General features: G+C 38.3%; 1 protein-coding gene across 3 annotated transcripts in view; it reads left to right on the top strand.

Annotated features, from left to right (window-relative positions):
* The window catches only part of RAD21 (RAD21 cohesin complex component), a 28662-nt gene extending 20432 nt beyond the window's left edge, over positions 1-8230 (top strand). For all 3 annotated transcript variants that reach the window (XM_045896008.2, XM_064587984.1, XM_045896009.3), the window contains exons 10-14: positions 1325-1484; positions 1916-2064; positions 3991-4140; positions 5786-5869; positions 6503-8230. In XM_045896008.2, coding sequence (XP_045751964.1) covers positions 1325-1484; positions 1916-2064; positions 3991-4140; positions 5786-5869; positions 6503-6694 — 735 coding nt within the window. In that variant the 3' untranslated portion in view covers positions 6695-8230. The remainder of the gene's footprint in view (positions 1-1324; positions 1485-1915; positions 2065-3990; positions 4141-5785; positions 5870-6502) is intronic.
* Positions 8231-9854: the final 1624 nt, after the last annotated feature.

Below are 9854 nucleotides of genomic sequence, written 5' to 3' on the forward strand. Positions count from 1 at the left end.
ATAGTTTGCAGAATTTTTTATCCTATGTATATTTGGCCATTTTTAAAAATTTTTGAAACCTTTGACCTTTTTGATCAGATATTTTCAACTATATGGCACCTTTTTTTACTTAAATCACAATATAGTGAATATAACCTGATCTGAAAGATCCTGCTGATACCTGTATTTCTCAAAGATGTAGAAGGAGGGATGCCTGGGTGGCTCAGTCGGTTAAGCGACTGCCTTCGGCTCAGGTCGTGATCCTGGAGTCCCGGGATCGAGTCCCGCATCGGGCTCCCTGCTCGGCGGGGACTCTGCTTCTCCCTCTGCCTGCCGCTCCCCCGGCTTGTACTCTCTCGCTCTGATAAAATTAAAAAAATACATATAGACGGAATTTTTTCTATCCTAAAAAGCCATTGAGGTTTTTAATACTAGTTCTCCCTTTTCACCCTTTTAATAAATTACTGTTCTTTGGCCTCAGTGTACACTGTGCTTCAAGCCTGCCGTCTGTAGATCTTGCTTCGTAGCCAGTGAAGAATTCTCTGGCTTTATGAGAATTATTTTCACCCGTAAGCCTTTTTCTGCTCATTTTAAGTTCCAGACTACTCCAAAACAAGGTTCTGAAGGGAAGAACGGAGAGTAAAAGCAGTGCTAGGAGACGGTTAGTCTAACGTTGAAATATGCATAGAACCAGTTGATTCTATAGATTTTACTATTTATCGGAAGAACAATCATATAATCATTTGGAAGAAAGTCCTTAAAATATTTCTTTGACGCACTGGTCTCATTATTAGAAATTTTCCTAAGGAAGTAATTCCAAATATGGAAAAAGCCAGTTCTGTGAGGATGTTCATTACATTGTTTGCAATTAAACTAAAAAAAATATTGAAAAATGGTTCCAATGTGATGTATACACACATACATATATGTATCTCCACTCAGTGGAATATTACGCAGTCATGAAAATTTGTGATAGTTAATAAGATTTCCATATTATTAAGTGAAAAAAACATGTAAAACTACCTGGTATGATTCCATTAGATACAGTTTTAAGTGTGTAAATATGAAAATAAACTGCAGGAAGATTTAAAATTTTAGTGTTATCTCCAAGTTACAAGACTGGATAATTTGACTTTTAAAATTGCTGCACTTAAAATCAAATATCCTATATTTAAAAATTATATTAAGATGTAATGAAGTGTGGATCTAACATTAAGTAGAAATCACGCTGAATTATATATACACTGATTACAACTGTATGAAAACGTACTTAATGGAAAATAGAAATGTCAGTGGTAAATTTTTAATGTGATTTATAATTGAGATTTTTTTTTTTTTTTAATAGCTCTTTACCCGCTGTCTTACACCGCTAGTACCAGAAGATCTTAGAAAAAGGAGGAAAGGAGGAGAGGCTGATAATTTGGATGAATTCCTCAAAGAATTTGAAAATCCGGAGGTTCCCAGAGAGGATCAGCAGCAGCAGCACCAGCAGCGTGATGTTATCGGTGTGTTCTGTCGTAATAGTTCCTTGATGAAGTTTACATGCACGTTGGGTTTAAGATTTACCTGTATATTGCCAGAGTAAGAGAAATCAGGAACAAAGGAGTATACTCAAATTTTTGGGCAGGGAAATACATTTGATTGGTTTGTTAAATAGGAAGCTTTCTGTTTTTGGAACGGTTTAAAGTTCAGGACTGGCTGTGAGTAATCTTCTGCTAAGAGGATTATCCTGCATTAGATTTACAGGTGGTGGAATTTTGCCCTTTCCCGTCTTTATGTGTATTGTTACAAACTGAGTAATCTTTGCAGAGGTAAAATTTTTATTTGGCCTTCTGCATTAGAGAAAGTACTTTTGTTTTAATGCATTAGTATTAAATTCTGAAATATTGTTAAAGACTGTATAATTCACATCTCCTCTTCATATGACCAATTGCAGATGAGCCCATTTTGGAAGAGCCAAGCCGCCTCCAGGAGTCAGTGATGGAGACCAGCAGAACAAACTTGGACGAGTCAGCCATGCCTCCACCACCTCCTCAGGGAGTCAAGCGAAAAGCAGGACAAATTGACCCAGAGCCTGTGATCCCTGTAAGTAAGCACATCAGTTGTCAAGGAGCCCTTTTGAAATATTTTGGTTGAGGAAAAAAATGACCAGGAATAGGTCCAGAGAGAAAGAATTGGCAGCCAAGGATGTGAACACAGGTGAGCCCTAAGTGAGAGAAGATATTCCAGGAGTTTCAGCCTTCCTGACTCTTCTTAAGGTAGTCTTGTTTCAAAATGGCCTAATGTGACCATCCTTGGCTAATGTGGAATCTTTGACTCTAAACTTGGTTCCAGTTTAGTTCAGGGTGAATCTGACAATTCTAGATTAAAGATGAAAAACAATATAAGGAACCTGGTAAATTCTTCAGGTATGTCATGAGTAAAGTGCACACAGACTGTCAAACTTCTTAACACCTCATTCCTTAAATTTCGGTTTTCTTTGTCAGCAAGATTGAACATTTTTTCCTCTAGTTTTAATGAGATATTATTGACATACAACATCATACTAGTTTACGGTATTGTTATACGTGTTGTGAAATGATTCCACAACACGTATAACATCTGTCACCTACATAATTACATTTTTTTTTCTTGTCCTGAGAACTTTTAAGATGTACTCTTAGCAACTTTCAAGTATATGATACAGTATTAACTATAATCACCATACTGTGTATTAGATCCCTAGAACTTACAAGTGGAAGTATCTTTCTAACCCCTAGTACTACCATTGCACTCTGCTTTTATGAGTTGAGTTTTTTTAGATTCTCCATACAAGTGATATCATACATATTTGTCTTCCTCTTATTTCACTTAGTATAATGCCTTCCAAGTCTATCCATGTGGTCCCACTTGCTTATTTTTTGCTTTTAAAAATTGCCTTTGCTGTCAAATCCAAAAATCATTGCCAATACCTATTTTGAGGAGCTTACCTGTCCTATGTTTTCTTCTAGTAGTTTATGGTTTCAGGTCTTACATTCAAGTCTTTAATCCATTTTTGGTTTGTATTCATGTATGGTGTAAGATAGTGGTCCAGTTTTCCCAGAACCATTATTGAAATAAGATTTCCCCATTGCATGGGTTGACTCCTCAGCTCTCTATTCTGTTGCAGGTTCCTGCAACATGAGACAGTTTTAAGCTACCTTACTAAATAATCAGAATATACTTGTCAAATTGCTTAAAAAAAAAAAAAACTGGCCTCTTCATGCAGACACTCTACCATTAAGTTCATTTAGGGTAGGAGAACTAAACTGTGAAGGAAGTAAGGTCTAGTGTAAGGCTTCCCAGTCTTAAATTTCTAGAATAAATTAACCTTGGACTTTTGGTTCAGCCTCCATCAAGAGGTACTGGCAGAAGATTCCTCTGCAATCTTAAGAACTATTTTTCTGTTCCCTCTGGTGGTGGAGTTGTCCAAAATAGCATCTTTCTGTATGAGCTCAGGAATGGGGGTGGGGACAGGTAACAAGTGGGTTACTCTAGTACTACGGTCCTGGAAGAAGTTGTTTTTAACATTCTCAGCTATTTATATTAAGCCCGAGGGGAAAAAATCAAGAGATAGACTCAGAAAAATGGTCTCCTCATTCCTATTATTTGCTGCCATAAGAGCTCCTAGGCTCTTATTTAGAGCCCAAGCTTAGTTGTAATAGCCTTAAGACAATTTCATGCAGTAACAGTTGACAGTACAGGCTATTTAATGTTAATAAATGCATTGCATTAGTGGGCAGTTCTGTTTTGTGTGGTTTTTCCTAAAATGCTACTACAGAAAGTTTTGGGGTTTTTTTTTTCTGTTCATAGTTTTTCTTGTGATTTACAAATTTCTCACATAGACTTTATAACTATTTGGTTCCTAAAAAGTATAAGGACAAAACACTTTTGTTAATTTCTTCTGTTAAAGCTTTGTAAGAACAAGATATAATCAACTTTTGATTGTGAGGAATGGCAGTATGACCCCAGTATTTCTTCTCTTGCTTTAAGCCCCAGCAGGTAGAGCAGGTGGAAATACCCCCTGTAGAGCTACCCCCTGAGGAGCCTCCAAATATCTGTCAGTTAATTCCGGAGTTAGAACTTCTACCAGAGAAAGAGAAGGAGAAAGAGAAGGAGAAAGAAGATGATGAAGAGGAGGAGGTAAGGAAACACTGGCAAAGAGACTTCATGAATAAATCCCATCCCAGATTTAGTATAGAGCTTCAACCTGCTCTCTTAGTAACTGGTGTTGAGCATAACAGTGATGAAAAATGTTCAAACAGAAACAAAATTTAACCAAATTCTTAATTTAGATCATTGTTAACATCAAATTTTATGCTGTGCTTTAACTCATTGGCTCCCTTGTGGCCTTTGAAGGACATAGGACTGACCGCCCTTTCACTGATTTCTTGGTTGACTTCTAAATTGATTGTAGCTAGTTTTATTATCTTGTGGCCAATTTTTACTGCTTTTAGCATCTGCCTCTGGTATGACATCTCTGTGGCCTGGAAATCTGATAACCATTGTCCATTGGTAGGAGATTTGTTTTCATTAACTGGGGTGAGATGTGACTTGGCTAAAATAGGTTGAGTAAAGGTTTGAATGGCTTTTATTTTTTGAAAAGTAAGGGCACTTTAGCAATGGATTTCCTTTCAGGGCCCTTATTTGGCTGTTCAAGGTCTCCCCCCCCCCCCCTTTCTGGATCTTTGTTTAAATGTAAAATAAAAACCTTGAAATATCTTCTAGGAAGCATTGAAGCTTTTTAAAATTCTTTTAAGGCTAAAGGTTAGGGACTGGGTACATACAGTAAATTACAAATACAAATGGATACTAATGAAAATGTCAACTATAGATTAAAAAACCATAGCACTCCAGCACTAAATGGTTGTAAAAAGTCAAAATTTAGCCCCAGAGCTACTCTAGTCTAAGGTATGCCATTATCTCAGACTTAGTGTTGAATCAGTATTTAAAATTGTGCTATTATGAAGTCCTTACAACTCTTGGCTCTTTGAAGTATGGTATGTAGTTCCAGCATAGCATGGAAGCATCTCAGCTGTTGCTCTATGCCAACTTCAGGAGTTTAGAAAGTCATTTAGAAGGCAAGTCCTGTAGGGAGCTGGGCAGCTCAAGTAAAATCAAGTATTATGGATTATAGCCCATTTCTTAAAAAAAAAAAAAAAAAAAATTTACTTGGCAGAGAGGTGGGGGGAGCAACAGAGGGAGGGAGCTCAAGTGGGGCTTGATCCCACATGACCTGAGCCAAAGGCAGGCATGCTTAATTGACTGTGCCATCCACACCCTATTTCTCTTAAAACACTGTATAGACCAGTACTACTTACTCATCTGCTAATCTGTGCTCTTTGATACTGGTTTACAATGAGATTGGGATCTGACAGAATATAAATGATCTAGAAAATCATGCTACTGAAAAAACACATTCAGTTGAAATAAGCAATGTGCTTAGTGGCATAGTTGATTTATATCCAACACAATGGTCTTAGCAGGGGCCAATCAGTAACCAGTAGCTCACCAACCAGCAGAAGTCCAGGGGCCACGTGGTGTAGACCACATCCTTAATAGACCAGCATAGAATCATATATTCATCCAAATGTTTACTTGCAGATACGGAAGACTTTCTTCTGTAATTTAAGAAAGACAAGCTTCAAAGTTCATACTAAGCGCAAAGAGATTTATAATTTTCTGTTACTCAGAATACACAATTTAAAACTTTCAGGACATAAGGAAATAGTTCATTTTGCAGTAGACCACTTTTGTCAGCTTTTTTGTGTGTTGGGGCCATTTGCAGGATGAAGATGCTTCCGGAGGTGATCAGGATCAAGAAGAAAGAAGATGGAACAAAAGGACTCAGCAGATGCTTCATGGGCTTCAGGTAGGTACACCAGTCCTGACTGACACTTGAGCAAAGACTTGGCATTGCTCCCTTAAAAAAAGAGCCAACAGGCTCGGACTGGAAAGCCTACTTTTCTAGCACTATGTATTTTAATACATAAATTTTTAGGCCCAGAGTAAGCCTGGAGAGCATCCAGGTGAACACTTCCCTATAGTTACGCTGCAAAGGGAAGCTGGGGTGGTGGTTTATAGAACGCCTTTCTGTGTCTACATCTTCTTGGTTTTCATTGAACATATTTAATGTGTTGAACCATTAAATTTGTTGAGTCAGATACAGATGAGATATTTTGCACATCTGTGAAATACCAGGCAAGTTGCTCAAGGTTTCCCAAAATAGAGTCAAAGGATAGTTGGATTTTAAAAATAAGTTGAAATTTTAGGGACTGTATATGTTCAGTTTTACTATTGTATCACATTTGTTGGAAGGACCTTTGATTTTAGATATGCCATAATATACTTTGCCCCATTACCTTCACTCAGACTCTTCAAAAAAGTCCACCCCCAGCAGAATATACTGTATACTTTTTCTGGTACCCAAAATTGGCACCCTTTTTAAATTACCACTTTACTGTGAGATTACTTTGATTTAATTCTTCCTTTGGTTTTATTTCAGCGAGCTCTTGCTAAAACTGGAGCTGAATCCATCAGTTTGCTTGAGTTATGTCGAAACACAAACAGAAAGCAAGCTGCAGCAAAGTTCTACAGCTTCTTGGTTCTTAAAAAGCAACAAGCTATTGAGCTGACGCAGGAAGAACCATACAGTGACATCATTGCAACACCTGGACCAAGGTTCCACATTATTTGAGCAGCTAGAAGCATTATAGCTAGTGTTCATTTCACTAGTGTATACAAATTGCCCCCATGTGTAGGGCACACAAAACCCTTTGAGAAAATTTAGATTTTTGTCTGTACAAAGTCTGCCTTTTTCTTCATTTTTTTTTCCCCCCGGTATTTTATCAATTTCATCTTTAAGGGAAACTGCTTCGATGGGTGTGTTTGTGTTCTGATGGAGAAAACAAGCGCACCCAAGGACCCAGAAGATCATTTTAACAGTTCAGAACAGATGTGTGCAATACTGGCGCATGTAATACTATTGAGTAGCAGTTGAAAGTCAGGATTTTTATCTTAGTTCTCCATCACCACATTGGGAAGGAAAACCTGTCAGAAAAAAAAAATGCCTGACGATTTAAGTAAGAACGATGCTGTGAGCCTTTGAGAGAAAGAAGTTGTCTTTTCCCACTAGTAACACTGGCAGTCTTGTTAACGGCTGTGTTTGGGGATGGGGCCTAAAACAGATGTCCTCCTGAGATACTATTTTAAAGTGTAATTCTGTAATGACCAAGAGGGTGTGTGAAACTCAACCCCTTCAGCTATAAAATGATAGGACTTGGTTTAAAGTGTTCTTTTGTAAGTCATTCCATTTGAAACTTTTTAATGAACCTGACTATCCTAAAATCTGTTGTTTTAGTGAGGCTCTAAAATGAGCAGAAGTAGACTTTTTAGAGTAGAATATAAAAATGTTTATAACTTTCCAGAAGCTCTAAATCAAAGTTTTAAAAAGATGTTTGGATATATTTGAGTACTCAGATCATGAAAATAGAAATTGCTATGCCAACTAAAAGGACAGACTGATGGGAAATTACACACCTGGTTGACTTAACCCTTAAGCAGACAGTGCTGTTAATAACTAATGGCTTCTCTGGTATTTATTATAAGTGTTAGTACTGATATTTTCCCAAGGCTGCACACTCCTGTGTTTGGAACTTTATTTTAATGGCTTTGCAACAGAAATCCTATATCCGGTTTCCTATAATTTAAGAAAAGCATCCAAATAAAGGCTTTATTATTAACAGACCAGATAGCACCAGAAATTATGTGACTGTTATGATTATCAGAACATGTCTTAACTTTTTAGGGCAAAATTACTCACACTGAAAGTTCTAGCTTAAGTGTTGGCACTTTTGTGGAAAAAAAAAAAAATCACTTTTGAAACTCAGACTTCAGTGTATACCCAGTAATTTTAAATTATGTGAAAGGTTTTAAATTAGTGAACTCGTAATTACTGTTTTGATGATTCAGTTTCTTGAAAATGGTAAGTGTATAAAAATTGCTATTGCAGCTTTATTTTCAATATGTGCCTGTAAACCATGGATTTTTCTCCCTTTGTAAAAAGTCATTTGTAGATAATTGAATGTTTGATTATAGAAAGGTCATTAGTTTCTTGTTAACACATTTTGTTAGTCTGGTTTTGTTGCTTACCGGGTTTAATATTGTTCTTGAAAATAGTTGATGCTATGTTATGTATAACTTTTCTAATAAAAGTTGTGGTATAAGCTGTAAATTTTGGAGTACTGATTAGCTGTTTGATGATGTTCCCCCAGGAAAATGTTAATTAGGCCTCATCTGTTGCTTGCCTTATCTAGAATAATTGTCCATACAAATAGTAGGTGAATTGTTAAAAAAAAAAAAAAAAAAAAAGACGAGTGTGTCTTTAAAAGAAGAGCCATGTGATCTGAAACTTTGATAGTATGTTCTAATACACATCATCAACGTTACAGATCTAAGATTAAAATGGAAGTAACAAATGGCTTGTCCTGAGGAATCTGGGGGGCACAGATCTATCCCTGTAACTGCTAACTACCTACAAATTGTGACATGCCTGTCAGTGTACGCTAGTGGGCATGTACTGGAGATTTCCTGGGTCCATCGGAGAAGCCTGCTGCAAGCCAGAGCAGTCAGTAACATGGAATGTACCTTCCTATGCGTTCGAGCCTTATCCTGCTCCCAACCGTGAGCTTTAAGACACTTAAGACTTTATGCTTAGGATACAGCAAGGCTTCTGGGATGCCTGGGTGTCTCAGTAGATTAAGCGTCTGCCTTCGGCTCAGGTCATGATCCCAGTTGTCCTGGGATCAAGTCCCGCATTGGGCTTCTTGCTCAGCAGGGAGCATGCTTTTCCCTCTGCCTGCCGCTCCCCCCTGCTTGTGCTCTCTCTCTGGTAAATAAAATCTTTAAAAAATGATAGAGCAGGGGCACCTGGGTGGCTCAGATGGTTAAGCGTCTGCCTTCGGCTCAGGTCATGATCCCAGGGTCCCGGGATCGAGTTCCGCATCGGGCTTCCTGCTAGGCGGGGAGCCTGCTTCTCCCTCTGCCTCTCTCTCTCTCTCATGAATAAATAAATATTAAAAAAAAAAAAAAAGATAGAGCAAGGCTTCAACCATCAGTAGCTTAATGCTGTTTGTAATAGGAAAACCAGTGTTTACTAAGCACCAGTTATACTCAAACCCAAAGATTCTTTGAGGCCCACCCACCTATGGTAAAACAGACTTAGGGAGAAATTATAATCTAATATGAAAGTGATAGGAGCCCAGAATATAGCATGCCAAAGTATCTAGGGAGTAGTCCAGAAAAGATTCTCAGAAGATGGAAAATAACTTCGATTCATGGTCCAAGATGGCAGTGTAGAGAGATCCTGAACTCACCTCCTTCAGGAACACCAAATCTACACTTACTTTCAGGATAATTCCTCCTGAAGAACTGAGGGCTGACTAAACACCTGCACAACAAAAGAGACCATACATGGAAGCAGGAGATGGACACAAGATAACGGAATCCCCACGTCATGATGCTATGAACTGTGGTGGGGAGGGATAGTACTGAGGGACTGAGCAGATCTGCCCTGGGGCACAGAAAAGGAGCCCTGGTTTAAAATGGCAACTAGTATGTAAAAGATCCAGCCCTAGAACCTTGCCAAATGATGGAAGAGGCTCTGGAACTCTCTCTAGGTCCCAGGGGTTTACATTCCCCGTCCACCTTGATAGACAGGAGAACGTTCCTGGCACTTTAGCCGGCCAGTTACCTCGGTGAGCCCTGGGAGCCTAGCCCACGCCAGTCCTGGATGTCCTGAAGCACAGAAAAAGAAGCTGCAATTTCAGAGGAACTAGAAAATAAAAGCAGCAGCCCTA

Source organism: Mirounga angustirostris, unplaced genomic scaffold (genome assembly GCF_029215605.1).
Source record: "Mirounga angustirostris isolate CCGP_5_RB_7025 unplaced genomic scaffold, mMirAng1.0.hap1 SCAF_4, whole genome shotgun sequence".
Lineage (NCBI taxonomy): Eukaryota > Metazoa > Chordata > Mammalia > Carnivora > Phocidae > Mirounga > Mirounga angustirostris.